The sequence below is a fragment of the Ambystoma mexicanum genome, chromosome 3p (genome assembly GCF_040938575.1).
Source record: "Ambystoma mexicanum isolate Mex_15411 chromosome 3p, UKY_AmexF1_1, whole genome shotgun sequence".
Classification (NCBI taxonomy): Eukaryota; Metazoa; Chordata; class Amphibia; order Caudata; family Ambystomatidae; genus Ambystoma; species Ambystoma mexicanum.
In genome coordinates, this window is record NC_090925.1 from 1,168,745,622 (window position 1) to 1,168,770,447 (window position 24,826).

The 24,826-nt window shown below is 46.6% G+C and overlaps 1 protein-coding gene across 3 annotated transcripts in view; it reads left to right on the plus strand.

Annotated features, from left to right (window-relative positions):
- Positions 1-24,826, plus strand: part of DDX46 (DEAD-box helicase 46) — a 1,330,317-nt gene that overhangs the window by 976,045 nt on the left and 329,446 nt on the right. For all 3 annotated transcript variants that reach the window (XM_069652574.1, XM_069652572.1, XM_069652573.1), the window contains exon 16: positions 11,727-11,920. In XM_069652574.1, the coding sequence (XP_069508675.1) occupies positions 11,727-11,920 (194 nt within the window). The remainder of the gene's footprint in view (positions 1-11,726; positions 11,921-24,826) is intronic.

The following is a 24,826-nucleotide window of genomic DNA, read 5'->3' on the forward strand; positions in this document are numbered from 1 at the left end:
ATTTGGTTTTGAGATTTCTCAGGGGTGCTCCGTTTGAACATTTGCACTCTTGTCCTTTGAGATTACTGTCCTTCAAGACTGTGTTCTTTGTTGCGTTTACTTCCGCTCGCAGAGTGAGTGAATTGCAGGCACTTTCAGCTAAGCCACCCTTTACTGTGTTTTACAAGGACAGGGTTGTACTGCGAGTACGTCCTCCTTTTCTACCTAAGGTAGTCTCTGAATATCATTTGAGTCAAAGGATGGTTCTTCCATCTTTCTACCCTCCTCCTCACCCTGGTAAAGAAGAGGAGGGTCTCCATCGGTTAGATCCTAGGAGAGCTCTTAGCTTTTACATTTCTAGGATGTCCAGGGTCAGAGTGGACAATCAACTCTTTGTAGGATATGCTGGACACCGATTGGGCCAGGCTGTTACCAAACAGACCTTTTCCAGGTGAATTATTCTTACCATTACGGAGTGTTACCGGTTGATGGGTAAAGACCCTCCTGAACGGTTGAGAGCTCATTCCACTAGGGGCGTGGCTACTCCCACCGCCCTCCAGCGGGGTGTTCCTATTAGGAATATTTGTGATGCCGCTACTTGGGCTTCAATCCATACATTTGTAAAACATTTTTCCCTGGATAGAATCCATGGTCAGGATATGGACTTTGGGAAGGCGGTTCTTAATTCCACAATCTAATTGAGTATTCTAAATTATTTTCCCTCCTCCATTTACTGGTACTGCTTTGGGAGTCTGTCAAAGATGTGGATTGTGTTGGAGGACATAATCCATTCGAACTCGTAACGTTCTTTCGACTGGAGGTTCCTGCAACGCATTCCACATCGCCCTCCCAGCCTGCCCCTCAGGAGAATTTCCTATGCGATTGCAGCTTCTGTTTCCGCAAGGCTAAATGCAGTGCAGCAGGCATCTGAATGGTGTTGCACGTTCTAAGGGGAACAAACTTAAACTGAGGCTACGGTACCGTGCATCCTATTTATAACATCCTATGATGTCGTCCTCGACGGAGGCCCTCGAGGGACATGAACCCGACACCATCGACGCAGGACGCTCTCTGCCGAAAAAGTTTCCAAAGTGCACAGCTGTGGACATTACATGTCAAAGATGTGGAATGCGTTGGAGGAACATCCAGTCGAAAGAACGTTAGCAGTTCTTCTAATAGTGTCCTCCCACGGATTCCTCATCTTAGATATTGAAGCACATCTCAGAAAATAATTGAACAGCAGGGACTGCAGTGCGACTGTTGCATCGAGGTCCCCCGTCGCTCTCCACACTCGCGTCTATGATGGTATAAGTAGGTCGCTCCTTGCCCCGTTGCATCAGTTTTGTTTTTCAGCATGCTCTCGGACCATTTTGCTTCCTCGCATAGTTTTGCTTCTTTTGAACTTCTCTTTGGAAAATGTCTACTTCCAAACTGACGGGTTTCAAAAGATGTGAGGACTGTGATTCGAAAATGTTGATCACAGATCCTCACAAGATTTGGCTCTGGTACTTTGGCTCAGGTCATGACGCAGTCTAGTGCTGCTTCTGCCATTAGACTCAGAAGGCCTTGAAAAAGAGCAGGTTGAAGCTTGTTTTAGGTCACTCCACATCAAACACCTCCACGCCTTTGAAAAAGGAAATTCTCCACTCCTTTGAAAAGGAAATCCTACGAAGGTCATAGTTCTGCATCAGAAAACCTAAAACCTGAGACCTAAAAAGCAGTCCATAAAACACTCAAAAAGATTGTGGTCTAGAACGACTCAAATCACTCTTCTTAATCTGGAAAGAAAAAGACGGACATCACCCCTCTTCTTCGACGGATTCCTCACCCCACAGACGCCAGGTACATTTTCCTCCTAAATCCGCTTTGGCAGAGACGTGGGAAGAATTTAGGTATAAAATGATGCAGGTTTTTTCTCAGGCGGCACCTTCTGTACTTTCAAAAAAAAAAACTGGTTAAAAAAAAACCTGATCCCACTGCGTCTTCCCAGGCCGATAGGGAGACTCCGACAAGTCAGTGGCCAGACAGCCCAAGTCTGGAGGATTCGGAAAAAGCTGCCTGTGCAGTGTCAACTTAGGCGGCTGCCAAAGCTTCTTTGATGCCCGAGCCACATCATTGTCCTCTTTGAAGGAGGCCTCCATGTTGAGGGGACCTTTAGACGTCTATACGCATCTCAATTGCATACAGACTTTTAAAAGTTCTTCAGGTCTATTTATACGGATTGTTCCTTTTTGGGTTGAAACTCTTTAGAGTATCGTAGGTCCCCAACAAATTAATCTTGGAGGAGACTTGAATGGAAGTGTTAGTTTCTAACCTTCTGGACACCAGTGGACTCGGCAGTGCACATAACCCGTAGGTATCTAAGCGCTAGTTTCATTGAATTGTGGAAGTGCAGGTTATTTATAGCGCACTTGTTTTTTTCCAGCATGGATCAAGGATCTGGACCTGTTTGCGCAGCGTGGTCTTGCTTGACCTGCATGTTGTCATGGAGCTATCCTCCCGTCATTCCCATCTGGGTACTACTTACAGGAAGGTAATGAATTAAGGCCATTGTGAGAGGGGGCTAGAGGGCCCACCAAGATGGCGGTCCTCTGTGAGCTCCCCCGAGGCTCCTTAATTAATCCCGCTTCATCGCCACATCCTTGGATGGTGATGGACCCTGAGTGATTAGCTGAGGAGTGCCGAGCGAAACCACCCGCATTAAACCAAAAATTGCAGCATGTAGGACCTTCCTGCACCTGGATCTCCGCATCGCGCAAAGTTCCAGAGGAGGGCCTTGATGTAACCGCGCGCAGGCTCTGGGACACGCAGGACCAGAACGACAGCGGAGGCTGCCTGCGCCGCTATCCGCGACCGGAGACTAAGAACCAGGGTGAATCTCCGGTCGCCTCCCGAAATTCTTTTCACGGCAGTTGCAGTCCGAGGTGGGACCTCATGCGGTGTCCCCGGTCGGTGTGCTGGACCGCAGCAGGGAATCGCCCGGCTGTCGAGCATCTGGGGGAAGACGGATCGTGGTCAGCCACGCCAATGCCAGGGTCGCGAGAGACTGGGGACATCAACCCGGTCCCGGGTCCACGACCCCCCGCATCTGCATCTGAGGGGTAGGTGGCGCCACATTCAAAGCATTAAGGGGACGAGACCGGGAACCGCAAAGCAGGCACACCAGCCAGAGAGGACGGTTAGCCGGCATCACAATAAAACTGCAAGGACCTCCCCAACTCCCTTCAGGTCAAACCGGCTGAGACCATAGGCGGCGGCACTGGCGACCCCCTTCCTCATGGGCCCTCGGCTCCCGTCAGAGGTGGCAAGCACTTCACAAGTGGGGTAACACGCCCGCGCATCCGTAGCTGAGGACCGCAGCGGTGCGCCCAGTCCATCAGAGGTCCAGAGTACTGCTATCCCATGACCCGGTGGGTCTTGAGAACCACCCTAGCGCTGGGAGCTGCAGGAGACCGCGCCCAACAGCCTTGAACGATGAAATAGCCAGACGCCCGTCTGAAAGCGGGGACAAACGTCGTGGATCCATTCCCTGGGTACTTCATCGTATGTACATTGTAATCCTGCAGTACCTCCACGAGAAAGACATCCCCAGCAGACTGAGTAAACGGATGAAGACCCTGCTGATACCCGACCTAAAAAATCATGCCGGCCACAGATAACGGCAAACGCAACACACGTTATTTAAGGGAATCCTGACTGCATTCACACAGCTGTGCCCACCCTCCAACCCTTCCAGTACCGCCAGCCACTGGAAAAACACAGCGTTCACCTTACCCCCTATGGTAATCATCAGGCACTCAACAAGCAATCAAGCACTACCTAAAACGCATACAAGCGTGCTCTTGCAGCGATCACAAAGAAAAAAGCATGGACCAGGCTTGAGAGACACGATTGAAAGCCCACAATCACCACCCGATCTGTAGCTAAGTGTGCATGCATCGTTTTATCCCGAGGAACTCCAAGCATAATAGCGATGAACTCCAACAACACTGTGCTCCCCACACCGCAGGGAGCAGGAGGCGCCATACCCATCTGGGGTAATAGACCGGACCACTTCCTAGATACCATATGAAGGACTTCGATACAGCTGAGCTCGATGCCGGCAACGCCACTGTTATTGCTGACAACCTAAAGTAAGCCAATGCCAGCTAGCCAGGAACCCTCCCCACCACCCCTCTCTTGCGGGTTAAATTCATTCCAGGAATACCCCTGACTGCAGAAAAGGTTTTTCACCAATGGGCTGACCAACTACACATACACACATTGGGAGACCTATTTAATGAGGGAGTTTTTATGACGCTTCAGGCTGGAGAAAAGGGCAGTGACACGTCTCTGGATACGTTCGTATACTTCAGACTTCGCTGTACTTTACCACTATTCCTCCCTACATTTCTGCTTCAACCACCCACATGGCAGCTGCCGCATGATGTGTTTCTGGCGCAAGGCTAAGGCAGTTTAGTCTCCGTAATATACAAATCCCTTCTAGCGGACACCGTGCCCGCAAACACGCGAGCGAAAGCGAGATGGGAAAAATCCTCATTAATCACGATACCAGATGATGGCTGGTCATACATTCTAAGGCAGACTCTGAAAGTGGCATTAAACACACGCTTCAAACAAATCCATTTCAACTATCTGCATCAAACTTATTACACACCAGCCAAACACTCCGTACAGCGACCTGAGTCAACGGCTTCATGGGAGAGATGTGGTGTCTCAGCAGCAGATTTCCTCCACCTAGCCTGGTACTGCCCCGCTATAGCCCAATTTTGGACCCAAGTTCTTCAGACGATAACCGCAATAATTGGAGAGGATCCGAAGCCCATCCCCACAGTGGCATTACTCGGGATGACAAGACACCTGACGCCTACAATGAGGAAGTTGGCAGGCGCTCTTCTGGTACTAGTACGCAGGATAATTGCTATGTCGTGGGGTTGAGGACCGGCCCCCACCTTAGCAAACTGGCTGAAGGACGTTCTCTACTGTCAAGATGTGGAGACATAGTTTATTAAGACTTTACCCCTGCATGCATGCCCCCCCCCACCTCCAGACATTTGGGGTCCGTATGTCCCTTACCTCCTTTCTACCCCCGATAACGCTACCCCACCAATCCACCCAAGGAAACACGAACAGCAGCTCACTTGCAGGAGACAAAGACTGAGCAAAGCGACTCTATAAAGAGACAGTATCCTTTACTTGTTGCAGGGGTGATCGGATGGTGGTGGGGGAGGTTTATCCTCTGGCACAATTGTTTACACGCCCTCTTGGGTGATTGTTGTGTTTGTAGTTTAAAACACCAAAAATAAAGTTTTTTAAAAAAAAGAATAAGGCCATTGACTGCTTAAGGTTGGGGTCGTTCTAAGGGCATAACCCAATATGACCTTACTGACTTTCTTGGCGAGGGTCCTCCAAAGGAACCTGTTTCACCCTTTCACGGACCCCTAAAGCATCCTCTCATGGAGTTGTGGAAAAAACTAAATCTGCAGTTCTCAAAGATCTGGTTTAAAAAAGTAAACCATCCTCTGTGGATCCATATTTTTTGTCAAGGTATCCCACTTAGTCTCCTGTTGCAGGCAGCCACTTCTACATCCAAGGCAGCTGCTTACACTTTCCTGCCACCGCATATGGATGATAAAAAATATGATGCTCTAGCGAAAAAGTTGTTTTCGACTGGGAGCATGGCATTGAAAGCAATTAAAGCCTCCTCCGCTCTTCTTTGGACCATTGTGCCAGCAGAAAACATCCCTGTAGGTGAGATGAGGGAGGGCTTTCTTAACCTGATTAATGATGGAAAAGAATCCTCATGCCAATCCCTCCAATCTGGTTTGGACCCAGCTGACTGTGAGTATGTCCATGGGGTTGAGTACAGTAACTAGCCCTTTTGCATGGCGACGGAAGTCTGGCTTTGCACCTGGCTTACAAGCCAGGCTGATTGACATGCTGTTTGACGGGTCACATTCTTTGGCCTTAAAGCGTATGACAGTTTGGAGGAACTTTAAGCACCTAAGGCTGCAGCAAAATCGCTGGGGGTGGCAATTCAAAAACAGCAGTCACACATCCGGGGTTGGACGGGAACACCGATTTGTTATTATTCCTCCCTCAACTCTAGGTAGAGGCCAGGCCCCTCGAAGGCAGGGCCAAAGAAGATTCTCCCGTCCTACCAGAGGCTGTGAAGAAAATTCTGCTCAAAAAGCTCATGCATCCCTTTCCTCAGCTGTACCTATAGCCCAAAACCCACTCTGAATGCTTTGTCCTGAAAACTCCAGTGGGAGGAAGGTTGACCCAGCATTTAGATCAATGGTATACTATTACTTTGGGTGCATGAGTGCTACAAATAGTATCTCAGGGGTTACTGCCTCCCATTCCTAGAGAGAGCCTTAGATTGCCCCCTAGGTATGCATCCTTTTCGGGCACCAGATCCGCTTCAGCAGGAGATAATTTCCCTGCTGGAGAAAGGTGCAATAAAAAAGGTACCTATAGCGGATCTGAACCACGGTTGGTATAGTACTTACTGGTGCTCAAAAAGGATAGAGGACTGCAACCATCTTGAACCTGAGGTACTTCTTCAGGAAGGACAAATTCAAGATGGTCACTTTCACAGATCCTCGAGGCCCTTCACCTCAGGACTGGATGGTGTCACTCGATCTTCAGGACGCTTACTTTCATGTGCCTATCCATCCCAAGCACATGCTCCGTATTGGGTCAGGAGCTCATGGTGCCTGGACCTCTTGGACGTGTCCATCTGCCCTCCAATTTACCTCCCCCAGAGAGTGAACCTACTCTCGCAGGATGGGGATAGTCTTCTCCATCCTGGGGTAGGACGTTGAACCTTCATGCCTGGTTTCTGAAAGGCTATGGTATAAGGATTGGGAGCTCCTGGAAGACGTTATGGAGGTGTTGCTTATAGCCAAAACTGACCACAAAAGTGATGGGTGGAAGGTTTCGAATGAATCTAAACCACTGGCAATTGCTCTGGGCATCCTTCCACACCACCGTTTTTTAGCCCGTCTGCGCCATTGCAAAAGGGGACCAGCCATGTGCAAATCAGTCAGCAGCTGCCGCCACCAAAGGTAGCAGCCCAGCCCGAACTGCTAGGCCAGGTCCCCTCTGCACAGAAAACCAAGCAACCCCAGACATGTTTCGGCCTTGTTGGACCTCCTCAGTGAGGTGCAGCCTGGTTCCCTGTGGCACAGCGAGCAAGGGACCCACGTCTGGGCATACCCTCTCTCACAAGGAGAAACAAACTGACCACAAAAGTGATGGGTGGAAGGTTTCAAATTAATCTAAACCACTGGCAATTGCTCTGGGCAACCTTCCACACCACCGTTTTTTAGCCCGTCTGCGCCATTGCAAAAGGGGACCAGCTTATAGCCAGAAGACATGCGATAAAGGCCCCATACCGCTGCCTTTGAAATAAATTCTGCAACTGGTGCAGAGCAAAGGATTGCTGTGATTTCCATCTACAAGCAAACACCAAATGAAAGCTCATTTTTTTAAATGGCCATTGTGATTCAGTCATAACACCTTTCCACCACTCCCCTTTCTGGTTTCAGCCTGGGACTTCAATCTAGTTTTCACATTCCTGATGGCTCCCTTTGAGCCACTTCATTCATGTCTACTTGGACTTCTGGCATGGAAGATTATTTTCTTATTTATAACTATATTTTAATTGGCCATCACTTTCGCTTGCAGGGATAGTGAACTGAAAGCTTGGTTGTGTAATCCACTGTTCAGTCTTCACTAAGCAGAAGGCACAACTGTGGGTTCATCCTTCCTTTCCCAAAGTGCTGTTGGAATGCCACTTGTCTCAAAAAATTACCTTACTGGCATTCTACCCTCCACCTTATCCTTCGAAAGAGGAGCGGTTGCACAAACTGGACCCAAAAAGGGCTCCGATTTTATTTTGCAAGGACAAGCAATTTTAGACAGGAGGATCAATTGTTTATTGGTTATAGCGAACACAAACTAAGTAGAGCAGTGACCAAATGGACATTGTCGAGATGGATCATATTATGCATTTCACAATGCTATTACATGGCGGGGAAGGAGCCTCCTGAAAGACTAAGAGCTCACTCCACCAAGGGAGTGATGACCACATCGGCATTTCAAAGAGGAAGACCAGCGCAGGACATCTGTGAAGCTGCAACGTGGTCGCCCTTTCACACATTTTCAGTGAACTACTGCCCGGACAAGGATGCTCATTTTGGAAGAGCAGTCCTTCATAACATCATTAGATACAAATGTATATGATCTCGCTCACCCACCACCAGCACACATACTGCTATGCAAGTCTACCTAGGATGAAGAATCCGTGGGAAGACGCAATCCATTAGAAGAACAAATGACCACCTGATGGGTGTTCCTCATCGCCCGCTTCCTCTTTAGCTTTGTCTAAACAATGTCTTAAGGATTGTATGATACATTTTGCCTTCTCACTGCTGAACAGCATTTGTTTTGTATTTGAAAATCATACACCTTTTTTGACACATGTACATTGTCTCATGTTATTGTACCGTGTTTTCTTATTTGATGCCCCTTGGATAAAAGTGATATGTAAGTTTCAACAATAAGTGGCTATTGAAGGGCTTTCTTTGGAACTTGTTTAGGAAGAGAATCCACACATTGGTCACAGGTCGCCCCTGTATATTCTGCCTGTACCCTTTGAACCATTTCAATGGCCAGGTGAATCAGGGATGCACGAATAAAGGAGCCAGGGCCACAACTGGGCCTTTCAGCAGATGCCCATTTCATCAGTCTTGCAGAGTTTTAGGTAAGAGTCTGAAAATGCCCAGTGCAGCCCCCACACATCCTCCTTCATCCTGGTGCTGGTCAAGCCAGCCCGCTAATTACATATCTATAGAGAGTTTACCACATATAGTTAATGAATTATTTGACTACCATATTTCACTTACAATGTAAAGTAAGATCATTTCATTGAACATGTTTTGCTAAGATTGAGGTGTGTGGTTAGTTTAGCTAGAATCATTTTATATTTTCTCTGTTAATTGTCCTTGATTTTCTCATTGTTTTTTAAATTTGTATGTCCCTTGTTTTATAGGGCACTAGTTGTCTTTTCACAAACTAATAACATTTGATCAAGATTCCTTCTAAAGCTTTCTAAATTAGTATTTTCGATTATTGGTTTTTGACATATTAAATAATTCAACTGTAGGAAGGGATTAAATAACTATGCAGAATGATTCTTTCACATATTGTGTGAAAATGGAGGCGATAAAGAGCACCTTTGTTTTGCCGGTGCTAATCACAATCCAGGCAGCCAGCAAGATTCTGGTGGCCAACTAGACAGTCTAAATCTAAAAAATACCAAACACACATGAACTCCCACACAGAATGTAGATTGGGAAGTTTAAGGGAGGTTAAACCAGTCTACACCAGTTTATACCACAACCCAGGGTGCTCAAGTGGTCTCAAGATGACACCACCTAAGCACACCAGTCCTTTTTAGCAGAAAAGATAGGTCACATAACAAACTGCCCACAGGTAGGACTTAGAACAAATAAATTAGTACCCCAGTGGCTACCATAGAGGTGCTTGGGCTTCTATTGTTGTAAAAAGGGCTATTAATATGTTGTAACCAAAATTTGATCTCGGATGCCACCAGCTCGCTCCCCAAAACACGTTCAGGGTGATATAATCACCCCATGACCAAAATGGAGTGATATCAATAATCATGTTCCTGGTAGTCATAGTGGCTGCTAAGGCCAGCACTTCAGAAAAAGGGTTGTAGTGACGGGGGTGGGGGGTATGGAGGGGTGGGGGGTGTCACTAGTCATGCAATACAGTGGAAGTAAAAATAAAATTAGTTGGTAAAATAACCCCAAAGATGGAATTCTACCCAACCACTTAGCAGGTAAACACTGATTCTTTGTAGAGTCACCTAGACAGCCAGCCATCCAATCAGGACTGGTTGCATTCAGGCATTCCTAGAGACAAAGGACAATTGAGTTTCTGGAACCTCAATCACATCCTGCATTTCCAGACACACTGGAGCCAGAGGCGAGCTTCAGGGGTGAAGCCCAATAAAGGCAAAACGAACAAAGTGCTCCAACCTAACTCAATGCGCAGAGTAATACTCGAGAAAGACCTCACAAACAGAAAATGCTGAAAAAGGATGACCAGGGCCATTTTGACAAAATAATCGCCCATGAGTGCTATACTGCAGCTGAGGATTCAGCCTGCGGTAGGAAAGCACAATGGTAGAAAAATTAAACCTCCGCCACCAGCCATTAAAAGTAGTAAGAGTAACATAAAAATGTTACATGAGAATGCAGGATAAGGGGCTACTAGGTAACCCCCCCCAGCACTCCACATGAGATGGTGTGTGCCGGAGCTACAAAGAGAAAAGGTAAGTAAAGTCAATTTCACTTTACTATTCTTGGGAACAGTAGTTCACACAATAAAAGGTATTTAAACCCTATGAGAAATCTAAAGGATTTCTCTGAGACACTGCACTGAATGTGCTGTGTGTCACCATACAAAATGTAGATGCCTATGGAGTTTGTCAGACTCCAAAAACAGAGCAAATACTTCATCCAAATCAGGTCAAAACACATGAGGGAGGGAGAAAAAGGTCTCACTCCAGGGTTGAAATGAGAAAGTCCTAAAGTCCAGAAAAAGAGCTGGCGGTCTCTAAGGTTGAAGGGAATTAGCACAGAAATGAGAATTCTCCCCAACATCACCCATATCTGCATCTAGATTAGTCTAACTGATAACTTAACTGATAATTTAACTGTAGAGCGTCTAATATTGACTGATAGTAAGGGGGGGGGGGTGCGGCTAGTGTACAGAATTTGGTTTAGATGCGACACAATTTTAATAGAAATTAAGTATGCCCTTCAGTTATAAAGCGGCTTTACACTTGAGCTTTTTCTTTTTCCGTTTATTTGCATGTTTTGGATTTTTGATTAGTCGATGGAGGGGTGGATACTCTGTGATTTGAGTGGTTCGTATTGTTGCATTTAATATTTTGATGACTCATGATTTGTTAAATTTGCTCGTGCTTATTGAAATTGTGAAAATAAAATGATCACAAAAAAAAGACTTGGACTTTAGCTCCAAATATACCCAACAGCGAATAATCTTCAGGCTGTATTAGACCCCTGACAGGATGCTCCGCCTAGGCCTGTCTGCAAATGGCTCATGCTGGAATTGCTAAGGAGGCTCTGGGTCTCTACGACAAATGCTATGGTATTGCACAACATGTACACTGCTTTAGGTGGATGTGTTTGCAAGAGTTAACTTGGGAATGATGTGATCTGCCCACAAACTGCGACAATGTGGTTCGACGTCCACAAATGGAAAAAGAAAAAACGTGCGCTATGAAGATTGAGGGCATGTAACGGGGAAAAGCCTGCACGTTCACTTATGTGCGTGCTTTGCAGCCTCAATTTTTAAATTTGTTACATGCTATGGGCAGGTTTTCTTTGCTGAGGTAAGGGGACTTTGAACTCGGAGTACAAGATACTTCTGTATTTTGTACTTTTTTAACAAGATATTTCAAGTAAGTTAGTGACATTACCTTGTGATCTTATTTCAGTTTTTAAAAGGGTCTATTTAGAAAGCTATTTTGTAGTGTTTTGCTAATTTATGATGCACGCTGAATCTATAACTAACAAAAAAGTAACATTGCTTTGGTATCTGTTATAATAAGGGCAGCGCTAGATACCAATTGTATCTATTTATGAATCTGTGAGCTACCATTTCTAAACTGGATTACTATTTTTCAGGCATTGATCAGTATGACAGAGACAGCATCATTAATGATTTCAAGAGTGGTGTGTGCAGACTGCTTGTGGCCACTTCTGTTGCAGCACGTGGCCTGGATGTAAAACAGCTGATCCTAGTGATAAACTATAGTTGCCCTAACCATTACGAGGATTATGTTCACCGAGCTGGGAGAACTGGACGAGCTGGTAACAAAGTAAGTGGAATATTTGTATTGTACCTCCTTCTTGGCCATCTGCCCCTACACAATGTCTTGTAGCATGCATATATTTCTATCTATCAGTGAGAATCAGGAATCCACACCAGTGCTGGTATACTTGTTATGAAGTGCACCAAGATAGCCTAGGGTGAACTTTGCACTTTATCAATTCTAAATAAATGACAGTTTTAAAAAGTATTGGTTCATGATATTTGACTTTCTATTGTACTCGAAGATAGTCTGTGCACAAAATCCGCCAGATACAGACCCGACGAGTTATTAGACAATGACTTCTTGATAATGGACTTTTGTACAACTCTACACTTTTATGCACACTGAAGAGCTAGGCATGGGGCAGAGCCTTGTGCAATCTCAAAGTATCATAAGAATTAAGTGAAACACGGTTGATTTCATGTGCAACAGCTACATGTAACAGTTATATCCTCTTCCCAATTTCTTTCATATGTCGGAGACTTTCTTCGCACCCTCCATAGTGTGAGTAAGATGTTCCTAAGTGTTTTGGGTGTGGGAAAGTTGTACCCACAACATGGCAATAGGGTTCCCTCTAGTCCACCCGTCTCTTTTAGTGGAACATTTGTCGCGCAGCCAAGGCTGAACTCTCAGGGGAGAGGATGTCTGCTGTTAAGGGAACAGCATACCACCTTGTACACACAAAACATTAGTCAAAATCAATCTTCCTTTATTGTGCAGGAAAATGGTACTGCAGTTTGAGGAAGGAACTGTGTATAGTAGAATGATTTTCAGGTCTCGCACTTATCCTAGGGGGAATGTTCAGGGGCAACTTGAGTCCTCTGGGTACTTTACTTGGCCAGTTTAGACTTAAGAATGTTCCATAGCCAAGTGTATTCCAAATAGTACACATTTCCCAAAAAGGTTGATACTAGCAGTATAAAGGCGGTTTACCTGCCCTTGCGGGTATAAGAAATGAACTGCGGGCTGTAGCAACTTTTTAAATGGGTAGAAAAGTCAAAGCTCTCCATTGGCAGAGGCAGGCTCCATATTGTCTGTTATGGTTCCAGTGATGATAAAGACTCACTCACATGTGGGTCAACTTTGGAGCGACTGGAGATGAGGCTGGTCGCTGGTAAGGTGGCATAATGCCGGGGTAGGATGCAGATGTCCGACATTGTAGGTTCGGTGTTAGTGACATTTTTGTACAACCCTTGTGGGCGATTGGGGGTTGTGCAACCATTTAACTAAGAGCTAGGCGAAGTGAACCCAAACTAAAAGGTAAACCAAACCCCTCTACCTTGGGTAGTGCGGAAGAGCAATCGGGCTTAACTTCAGGCAGGGAGTAAGTAAGCTGATACTGAGACAGTCTACATAGTTAACCAAATAAACCACATTAGACTGGTGTACTGACAAATGTACACCTTTTCTAAGCTATAGGTAATTATAGCTATTAGTTCAAATAAGTGCTTGGGTACAAATAACACATTTTAAAATACTGTGTATGCATGGTAACTAAATTGTTAATCAAAATACTTCTCATCCCTATACTAACATTTTAGACCACTATCTAGTCACAGAATATATAGCAACAAAGTAGGGGGCAGGGGGACCATAGACATTAAAAAACACTATTAATGTCAGGACCAGGACTCCAATTCCCAACCGGCTCAATATGTGTAACCTGCTAGGGCATATTATCATGGATGATCCACATGTGCACCGACCCAGTAAATGTAGGACCTAAAAAGAGAAGAAAGGAGAAAAAACGCAGCTAGAGGCCACCAAAAGTTAGGATACATTTAGACTAATATCCCCAGTGTAATACACTCCTAGAAAAGAATAGACACTAAAAAGAGATGTATTGGATTTGGATTCAGGCATTTTCACAGGTAAGAGTGTACTGCAGACTTAAAAAACATAATAATAATACAGATAAATCGCAATTGCAAGCTATGATCCCAGTCTTTGGTCTAAAACTGGCTGAACCCAAGCAGGGTGCAAGAAAAATGTCCAGAGGCAGTTAAGTATCTCGAAGGTCACTTTAGAAGAGTTTCATCTGAGTTAAGTTCCCCACAGTAATAAATAGGCCAAAACGAAGGAAAGTCCCAGTACTACCTCACTGGTAGGGCGATGGCTGCAACCAGGCCCAGGGGTCGCCAGAGGAGCCCCTCATTGCCAGGTTGGAGCCCCAGAAGGCGATGCAGACAACAAGAATTCCTCCCCAAATAAACTAATTGGAAAATATGGTTGAAGGACGCATGCAGAGATCTTCGACCTTGCGGATCGCTGGGGGTAACTATCTCAATAAGTCCCCCAGCCCAGGGCACACAGGTAAGTACTCATGGTAGTGGTTCCCAAAAATAATCAGGGAGCCAGGAACTACCTGGTGAGCACAACTCTCCTTTCTAGCAGTTAGTTACCTGCACTTTCTATCTACCAGGGCCAGTTCTGGGCTTTGTGGGAGCTCTAGGGACCTGAGTATCTCTTGAATGGCCCCTGTTCCCATTCAGTTTGCATTGGGGTACAAAGTCCTGCTTACATTTGTGCTATCAGGGATTGACCAGGTCTGTTTTGTCTGGGTCCGTACTTCTAGGGGGCAGTCTATTTAGGCCTTAAGGGGGGTGGTAGCTGCTTCCTACGATTAATGCCTTCTGGCATAAGATACTTAAGTCACACTTCAAATTCTGTTTTTTTGCCGCACTTGCTCCCTTCTTTGTTTGGAAATCTGTATCAGAGGGGCCTCTCCTAGTGCTACTCCCCAGGAACTCAGAAGAGCCTTTCTGGAACACCTGAAATATTTCTTAAGAGAAAGACACCTGGTGTAACATTGTTAGGGGAGTTTTCTTAAAGTCCCACTTGGAGGTAAGACTAAGTAGGCTATCCCCTTGGTTTGTAGATCCGTAACTCTTAGTATGAGTCTGTACTACTCCGAGACCTTGGTAGAGTGGCAGAGCAGTCAGGCTTATCTTAAGAGGAACATTTGAGCTGTAGGTAAGTACACTGAACCCATTTAGTAATGCACATCAAAGAAACACTTACACATACATGTATATTAAAATATAAATTTATTGTATTTACACAAGTATCACTGGTAAATACTTAGCACAATAAACCATCACACAAAGGTATACTTTCAAAAGGCCACTTCTTAGATGGTAGTTGCTGAACGCATACAATTGTTACAGGAGTTTCCCAGGTCTACCATACTATCGGTAATAATGCACACCTACATCATAATACGGTAATTGTATTTAGTCAGCACACGCATATAAAATAGTGATCTCTGGTAAGGAAAACAGTTGGTTAGTATTATTCCAGCAGAGCTACAGGTTCTAAAAGCAGTTTCCCTGCACAGCAAGTATTTTAAAGTCCAAAACTCAACCCTGGCTAAATGCAGTTCGAAGAGGCTTAGTCTTTAAAAGCAGCAGAAATCAAACGTTCCTGTGGATACTTTCTAGTCTTTAGGAAGGAAGATACAAGAAGACTTAACCAACATGGGAGACCCTGTGTTAGGCAAACTTTGAATGCACTACCCTCTGGGAACACTACAAACAACTATGACTACAGGTATAGGCAACCCAACCTTTGGTATAAGCTTGTATTACACAATTTTGGTAGCGTGTTGAGCAGCCAGGCGTATGTTGAGGGGAAATGTGAGTACTAGTGGAGTTGCACAAAGATTCACAGTTACAGGTATTCAAATAAACTCTTACGCTCAAGGTTTCTTGCATAAACAATTATTAATTTATCAGTCAGTTATAAAGCCTTCTTTAGAAGGGAGCAATATAATAGTAATACACAAATACTCTTCAATACTGTACACTCTGTTTCTGAATCAAACGAGACCCTTTTGGGATGGCCCACAGACACAACCTACACCCACAGGTGACTTCAGGAACAAGGGCGCTGGGGACATTAATATCTTACTGTTGGCATTCATAACACTTAAACGTTGGTAAAAGGCAAAGGTTGTTAGAACACGAGATCACCAATATTCTTAAGCAGGGCAAATACCTTCAGATCCTCTTATAAGAGTTATACGATTCAATAGGTTAAGCTAAAGTCAATGGGCAAAAGTCTTTGTATAGGATGCAGCACTTCAGGTAAGTAAATGGAAAAGTCTTTGCACAAGTTCTTAGGAGTCTTTGATAAAAAGAAGACTCAAATGTCGGGCCACAAGCTGATTAGACTTGTGAGTTGCAGAAGTTACAAGCACTTCCACAGTAAGAGGTAAGTTATCTTAGACTTGTTTTACAGTACCTTAGCAATAAAGAAAAGATGCAGCTGATGACTTCTGTCCTGTGCAGCTCTGGAGGTCTCACTGGTCCTGGGCCGCAGTCGTGTGGACAAGAGGGAGGACGTCTGGGGACTCCTGCAATGCACTGAGACTGGCAAAAACGGACAAGCGGCAACTTCACTTTCAGTGGCTGTTTGGCGTTTCAGCTCCTTGCGACCACCGCAAATAGCAACAACGCGGTTCCTGGCTGTTGAGGTGGGCTTTCCTTGCTTCTGGGGTCCCGCAGTCTGTTGGGGGGGCTCAGGCTTGGTCAGTCCTGCTTCTTGGGAGTCCGGAGGATCTTCCAAAAGCTCTAGGCCAGCTTAAAAGCAACACACACAATCTGGTGTTCCTCTCCCTGGCTCTACGGTTTCCAACAACTCCTCTGTGGAAATTCAACCAGCTCTGAGATGGATGTCCAGGTGGCTTACTTTGGAGTTGATTGGTCCTACCAACTCAAAGGGCGAAGCCGTCCTTGCAGGGGCTTCTGTCGATGCAAACTTGGCAAGTTGGCACTGCAGCAGGGCTTCACCGGGCAAACCAACGGTCCAGGAGTTAAAGCAGGTGTCCTCTTCAAGCTCTTCTTCGGTTCCTTCATCCAGTGGTCGACTCTGCCTTCCAAGCCAAAAGACTTGCCTTTTATTCGGTTCTCTCCCATTCATTCCAGCCTTGCTGTCACTCAACCAGCTCGGTGGCTGTCCTTGCCAGTCAGTCAGCCAGCCAATCACCACAGAGTGCATTTGGGTCTCCTATGAGACTATGCACAGGGAGTGTCGGGCACCTCCCTCACTTCCTGCCTACCCCAGACACTCTGGAGCCAGAGGTGGGTTTCACTCAAACACTGCCAAAGGCGAAATGAACAAAGAGACCAAACCTGGTTTGGTGCGCAGAGAAACTCTCTAGAAGGACCTTTCCACAAAGAAATGGCGAAAAAAGAAGACCGGGGGCCATTTTATCAAAGATGGCTCTGCGCCATTTTGAAAAAGATGGCTCCCGCAGTTGCTTTACCGGAGGCTACGAACAGTCGCAGTAAATGCAAACTGCGGTAGTTCAAAACGATATCAGTGCCACCAGCCATTCAGTGAGGAAATGGTAACATAAAAATGTTGCATGAGGATCTAGGCACAGGGGATACTAAGTAACCCCTTCAGTAATCTATTGTAAGACAGTGTGTGCTGGGTCTAGAAAGTTACAATGGTAAATAAAGTCAATTTCACTTTACTGCTCTGGGAGATAGTAGTTTATCCCAGAGAAGGTATTTAAACCTTGGGAAATCTGGAAGACTTCACTGTGTCACTGCACTGAAGGTGCTTTGTGATAGTTGTAAAAGATGATGCCTATGGAGTTTGTTAGACTCCGTGACCAAAAGAGAAACCGTGTAAAAAATCACATTAAAATACATGAGTGTGGCAAAAAGGGTCACACTTTCTCCAGGTTAAAAAAAATCAAGTCCTCAAAATCCAGCAAAGTTGCTGGGGGTCTCTAAGGTGGAGGGAATTAGCACATTTCTGAGAATTCTCTCTAACACCCTGTTAATGGACTCACTAAAAGAACACAAGCAGCGGCTTGAGTCGGAGGTAAGAGCGGGTTTCCCTGGACACCTCTACATGCACTCCCACCGCTCAGGAGCGACTTTCAAGAATAAGGTAATCCATTCCTTTTTCCCCACATTTCCTTAGGTTTGAAGAATACGTTTGTGGTGGATGCTCTGCGATGTTGCAGCTCTGGACCTGACCTCCGGATACCTTGGTCTGATGACGAAAAGCAGGACAATGGACGGGATCTCTCAAAGCAGTCTCGATGAAGGACCTCTGGCATGGCTTTCATCAACTTCTCTGGTCACACTGCTATTTTGGCGCCATTTCTGCAGCACCAACAAAGGACGCGATTCGCCTGGTCAGTCTTCTTCGGTTCCTGCAGCCCCACACTCTGATGAGGGGGTCTGGTTGAGTTGGATTGGGTTTCTGGAGTGTCCTTGAGGGCTCAGCAAAGACTTGGATGGATTTGGCCTTTCCACGATGATGCACTCGGAATGGCAGCAGGTCTTCTGGTGTTAGGGTTCCACTGTTTTGGAAACTCACAGGACCTCAGGAGATGGCTCAAATCTAATCAAAATTCGGAGTTCCTCTGTCGCACAGAAAACGGGGTCAAGACAGCAGTCGTCACTTCAGTGTTGCAAAGGGTCTTCAGGCGTCTCTGGCCGTCTTCATCTTAGGTTACTTCAGCTTCCAGTGGTCGACTTGCGTTTCCACTGCAGGAGCCTCAACTTTTGTACATTTCCAGCACTCACTCCTCTGCAATCTTCCTCGGCAGTTTACAGAAACGGGCGTTTGATTGTCCAATCAGGACAGCCAGACCTCCAGTGGGAGCTGGTCCCATTCAGGCACTTGGGCAGATATATTTTATTTATATTGCGCTCGTACACAAATGTTTCAGAGCGTGACAAAGCAAGGGAGGGGAATAGGAGAGAACAAAAAAACGATCTTACTAGGCCCAGTGACATTGAGAACGCGCAAGTGCAAGGGAAAGGGGAAAAGTGCATGGAAGGGGGAGAAGTGGAAAGTGCGGAGCAGGAGAAACGGATAAATAATTATAAATAAAAATAAATGATAAAGGCAATAAACAATGGTAGTGCAGCCAGAAAGTGCTGTGTTTAAGGTAGCAGACAGGGTATGTCTGATAAGTGCAGAAAGAAAGGAAAGGGGGTAGGTGACTGTATGGGTACAGATACAGACTCCATTGCAATGGGTGGCCCGGAGGCAGTGCAGGAGGGGTGGCAGGGTGAGCAGGTACGTGGGCCTGGAGTACAGAGGGTGGCCAGGTGCACGGTGCCAATAGAGGAACAGATCAGCAGGTGAGAGAGGGGGCAAAAAGGAAGGTCTTAAGGTGCTTCTGGAACCGGAGATGGTTCTCCTCAAGTTTGAGTGACAGGGAGGCTGTTCCAAAGGGAGGCACCAGCCTAAAACCGAGATCTACCCCCAGCTCGTTTCTTTGAAAAATGACTGACCCTCAGGGAGTTCGAGGTAGAGGAGCGAAGAGCTTGAGAGGGGAGGTATTTACGGAAGGATAGTTTAAGGTACTTTGGACCCAGGCCCCAGAAAGCCTTGTGGACAATAGAGGGTTTTGAATTAATCTTTGCATTCACTGGGAGCCAATGAAGGGATGTCAGAGCTGGAGAGATGATCCTAGGGCTTTAGGCCAAGGACAATGCTTGCAGTCTTGTTCTGGATTAGTTGTAAAGGGCGGAAAGTAGAGGCAGGAAGATTTAGAAAGAGGCTGTTACAATAGTCCAACCCGGAGAGAACCAGAGTTTGGGAGACAATGAGATTCTGGGGGAAGGAGAGGAAAGGAAGGATACCTCAGGGGAAATGCAGTAGGAAGTTTGACTTTTTAGAGACATCAGAGATATGGGCGGACAAGGAAAGTGTGGGGTCAAAGATGACCCCGGGGTTCTTAGCTTCGCAGATATGGGTAGGAGGAGGGCCAAGGGAGGCCAGCCAGAGAGTGAGGGGAAAGGATATTGAAGGTGTGCCGATGTGGAGGATCTCAGTCTTGTTTGCATTTAGACAAAGATCATTGGCGGCACACCAATCTTGAATGGCAGGCAATCAGAGATGAGAGAAGGAGAGGAGGTGGCCAAAGGCAGCCTGAAAATGAGTTGTCTGCGTAACACTGGAAATTTGAGCAGAAAGTGGCAATGCAGTGGGAGAGTTGCCAGGTATTGGTTGAAAACCCAGGGCGAGAGGTTGGACCCCTGGGGAACACCACAAGTAGAGAGGAAGAAAGATGATAGGAAGGACCCAAGTTGGACATGGGAGGTTCGGTCATAGATGAGGTCAGCCAGGCCAGAGCCTGATCAGTGATACCCAGGTTATCACTGAGACGATTGAGCAGGGTGATATGGTTGACCTTGTCGAAGGCAGAAGAGAGATCGAGTAGGATGAGGACAGAGGGAATGTTAGTCAAGGTTGGAGAGCAGATCTTCACAGATGTTCAGGAGAGCAGTTACCATGCTTCTGGCAGCTGTAAAGCCAGACTGGTGGTCATTGAGAGAGCCAACAGAATCGGAATGAAGGTTAAGCTGCGAGATGGACAGTTTTTCCAGTAGTTTACCCAGAACTGGAGTAATGGAAATTGGGCAATAGTTAGCTGGACAAGAAGGCTCAGCTGTGGGTTTCTTGAGAATAGGATGCACAAGGGAGTGCTTCAGAGGAGAGGGGAAGAATCCTGAGGCAAAGGAGGTTGCAGAAATCGGCAAGGGCCGGAACAAGGGCATCAATGTCGTCCTTGGTTTTAGAGGAACAGAGATGAACCTGTTTTGGCAAGGCTTTCATAGATCAGACTTGTCTAGTGACCGCATCAGGGGAAAAAAGAGGAAAAGATGAGAAAGAGGGTGGGGGGGGGGGCGGTTGAAGGCGGGTCAGCAAGTGCAGATGGAGAGGAGACCGGAGAGGGGGGACAGGGTGTCCTGGGTTTTTGAAATAAAGTGAGAGGCAAGGGCATTGTGAAGAGCCTGGAAGGCAAGAGGAGGGGTAGAGACTGCAGCAGGGTGGGCCAGCTCCTTGCAGATTTTAAAGAGTTCAGCCGAGTTGTTAGATGCCGCAGAGACATGGGCTTGAATTTGGACTCAATTCTTCGTGAGGACAGAGAGTCTGTATTGCCTTTGGAGCAGGCGACAGGCCAGTTTGTCAGAGGATGAACAAGAAGCCCTCCATTTCCTCTCTGCCACCCTACACTTATGTTTAAGTGTAGCTAGGTCGGAGTCATACCAGGAATTGCACTTGGCTTTGAACTTCAAACGGATCCTCATGACAGGGGCAAGAGCATCAAGAGTATAAGAAATAGAAGAGTAGAGAAAGGACAGGGCTGTGTCTGGGTGTGAGCCAGCCAGAGGAGGAGGAGGGGGGAGAGGGGAGAAGGTGGCAGCGAAAGCCTCAACTGACACACGCTTCATGGGCCGGATGTCTGAGAAGGTAGGTGGCAATATTTGGGTAGGCTTGGCTTGGGGGGGTGGGGGATTGAGAGGGAGAGATGAGAGGAGAGGAGGCTGTGGTCACTCCAGGAGAAAGGAGTGGTCAGAGGGATAGAGATGGGGAGGCCAGGGGAGCTAGACATCAAGTGTGTGTCCTGCATAGTGAGTCGGGCCAGATACGGAGGATAGAGAGGGAGAAGGAATCACAGAGGTCGTGAAAGAGCACAGATGAGGAACAGTGAGAATCGAGATGGATGTTGTCACCAAGGAGGAGTTGTTGAAGCCAGGAGGGCAGAGGAGAGGTCAGCCCGCTCAGAGAGAATTGACCAGGCGGCCGGTAGAGGGCAACAGTAAGAGAGCGGCTAGGAGAGAGAGAGAGCAAGCCTGCAGACAAGGCATTCCAGTGGAAATGATAGTGGAGAATTCACTCAGGAAAGATCAGGGCTACACCCCCTCCAGGCTGGGTGGATCTGGGTGCGGAGATGATCTTGTAGCCATCAGGGAGGAGAGTGTCAAAGCTTGTGACAGAGCTGGCCGTGAACTATGTCTCAGTAAGACCGAGGACCTCAAGGTCCAGTTCTTCAAGGAGGTAGCAGATGTCATAGATGTCATATGAGTGTTTGACAGCAGAGTGAGAGTTGAGAGTGGCAAGATGAAGAAAGTTGCCAGCCTTAAAGACTTTCTGGGGACTTGATTTTCTTTAACCTGGAGAGAGTGAGACCTTTTTTCACACTCTCTCGTATTTTAATGTGATTTTTTTTAACTCTGCGTTTCTTTTGCTTATAGAGTCTGACAAACTCCATAGGCATCATCTTTTACATTGTGTCACACAACACCTTTTTGTCAAAATGGCCCGATCTTCTTTTTTCGCCATTTCTTGTTGGAAAAGTCCTTGAGATTTACTCTGCGCGCCAAACCAGGTTTGGTCCCTTTGTTCGTTTTGTCTTTGGCAGGATTCACTGGTGAAGCACGCCTCTTGCTCCAGCGTGTCTGGCAGGGACAGGAAGTGAGGGAGGTGCCCAAAACTCCCTGTGCTTAATCCCCTTGGTTACAGGAATGCACCCAAAGGTGATTGGCTGGCTGTCCGTCCTTTCAGGACAGCCACCCTGCTGTGTGATTGACAGCTAGGCTGTGAATGAATGGGAGAAACCTACATAAAAGGCAATGCTTTTAGCTTGGAAGGCAGAGGCGACCACTGGACGAAGGATTCGGAAGAAGAACTTGAAAGAGACGCTTGCTGCAACTCCTGGACCGTTGGTTTGCCTGGTGAAGCCCTGCTGCGTTGCTGAAGCTTTAAATTCACCTCGAGTAGGGAAGCCCTGCAACGGCCGACTTCTCCCCTTGCGTTGGTGGGACCAATCAACCCCAAAGCGAACTCGTCTGGACATCCTCTCGGAGCTGGCTGTACTTCCACTGCTGCTGCAGGAACCGATTGCCAGGGAGAGGAGCACCAGAATCAAGTGTCGTTTTTAAGTCCGACTCTAGCTCTAGGAAGATCCTCTGGACTCCCATGAAGCAGGACTGAACAAGCCTGAGCCACCTCAATGGAGTGCTGGATCCCAGATCCGAGGAATGTTCATAAAGGTATCCGAGAACCTCAGTGGTGGTATTTGAGAGAGTCGTGAGGAGCTGAAATCGCGAAGTACCTCTGATCTGAAGTTTGTCCGTTGCTGCCGCCAACCTTCAATTCGTAGTGCAAGAGTCCCCAGACGTCCTCCCTCTTGTCTCCATGACTTTAGCCCAGGAACAACAGGATCTGCAGACCTACACAGGAACAGAAACCAGATGGAACCACTTTCTTCTAACCTAAGGTACTTTAAAACTAATGGTTTGCTTACCTCTTGTTGTGTGGCCTTGCTAGCTTTCAGTTGAGACTTGTCTTGGTTGCTTTTGCAGAGTTGCTTGCAGCTTTGCCTCTCACAAGCCCCCAGCTTGTGGCACTACAGTGATTCCATTTTTGTACAAAGACTTCTAAAACATTGCAAGACTTTTAACCTACCTGCAAGAACTGCTTCAGCTCACCTAGACTTTTTCCCCAACTAATATTGGCTGTCCTGGCGCCCTGAAAGACTCTTCTTGCCTCTGACTTAATTTACTTTGCATTGGAGGGTTCAAAAAGTACTTACCTGCTTAAGAATATTTGTTAACCATTGTTTTATTTCCCACATCTTTTCCTTTTGACACTAACCTCCGTATTGCTCTAAATGTGCCAGTGATAGATCAATGTCCACAGTGTCCTAGTTATTTAAGTCACCTCAGGGTGTAGGACACATCTGTGTGCCATCCCAAAAGGGTATCTACTGATTTATTGAAACTGAGTGTGTGTAGTTTTGAAGTATATTTTTGTTGCATAGTTTGATCCCTTCTAAAGAAGGCTTATTCAACTGACTGTTAAATTAATAAATAATTGTTTAATAAAGAAACCTTAAGTGTTTATTTGGATACTTGTCACTGTGAATATCTGTGTAATAGCCCTATGGCTCACATTGACCCCTCTTGCGATAAGCCTAGCTACTCAATCACTCTACCAACTTGTGTAGTATAGGGGTAACTATTGCCAAGAGGACAGGGATGATGCAGTCTCCCACAGCGTACTGCATACAATCTTGCTGACCACTTCTCCAGTAGAAGGTCGCATTTGTCATTATACGCGCACATGGGAGGGGATCACATCAGACATTGGGTACTTTCCACCGTAGCAGGAACCTTTTTGCAAAGAATTCATACAAACACCGCCCAACTACCCGCCAAGACAAAGACCGACAACGCAGGAGAAATGGCGCATTCTGCTGGAAGAGGTCAAAGCACTTCTAGAAAAGGATGCCATAGAGATCGTCCCGGAAAACCAGTTCAACAAGGGTATCTATTCAATGTACTTCTTGTGCCAAAGAAAATCTATGCTCCTCGCCCCTTCTCTAAGTTCTTCTCGGTGGAGAGAGCTCACAGAATGCCATCGAGCAGGCTTATTTCGGGCGCACATCCCAGAATGATCATAGTCAGATTCCTTAATTATCGGGACAGAGATGCACTCCTTCAAATGGCTCGCTCCAAAGGTACAATCACCCATAATGGCTCCCGAATCGCCTTTTTCTCTGGTTACACCCGGGAGGTGCAGAGGGCGAGACAGTCGTTTGAACCGCTGAAGCGGCAACTATTCCACATGAAAGTAAGATCCGGACTGCTGTTTCCGGCCCAACTCAAGATCCACCACAAGGGAACCACAGTTCATTTCACGGATCCAAAGGAGGCTTTGAGATGGGCGGAGGCGCACATTGAAGGGGACTGGACAGCAAGACCGACGGATCGGGGAAGGAGACCACGACCTGGGACGGTTCTTCCCCCTCCCGGGGGGCACCCGTATGCCCAGGAACTAGCGATCCTGGAACAGGCGGCAAACCCCGCCAACTGAGGCACGGGAAACCAACTAGCACTAAGATGCAACGGAATATCGAACCGAGGAGAGGCCAACGTCGCACGTGAACACTAAGAACCACGGAATGTTCAAAGGCGGTAGGAGCTGCGGACCCAAGGGGACCCATTTTGCTCGCCTGCCAGCCAGGACCCCAAGTTTTAGCTGACACTCTAGTTCCGAGTGTCAACAATGTTCGGGCGACAGGTACTTGGTGTTGGGGTGGAGTATAGGAAGGGGGTATGGGCGAGTTTATGTTCTTGTTTTAGAATT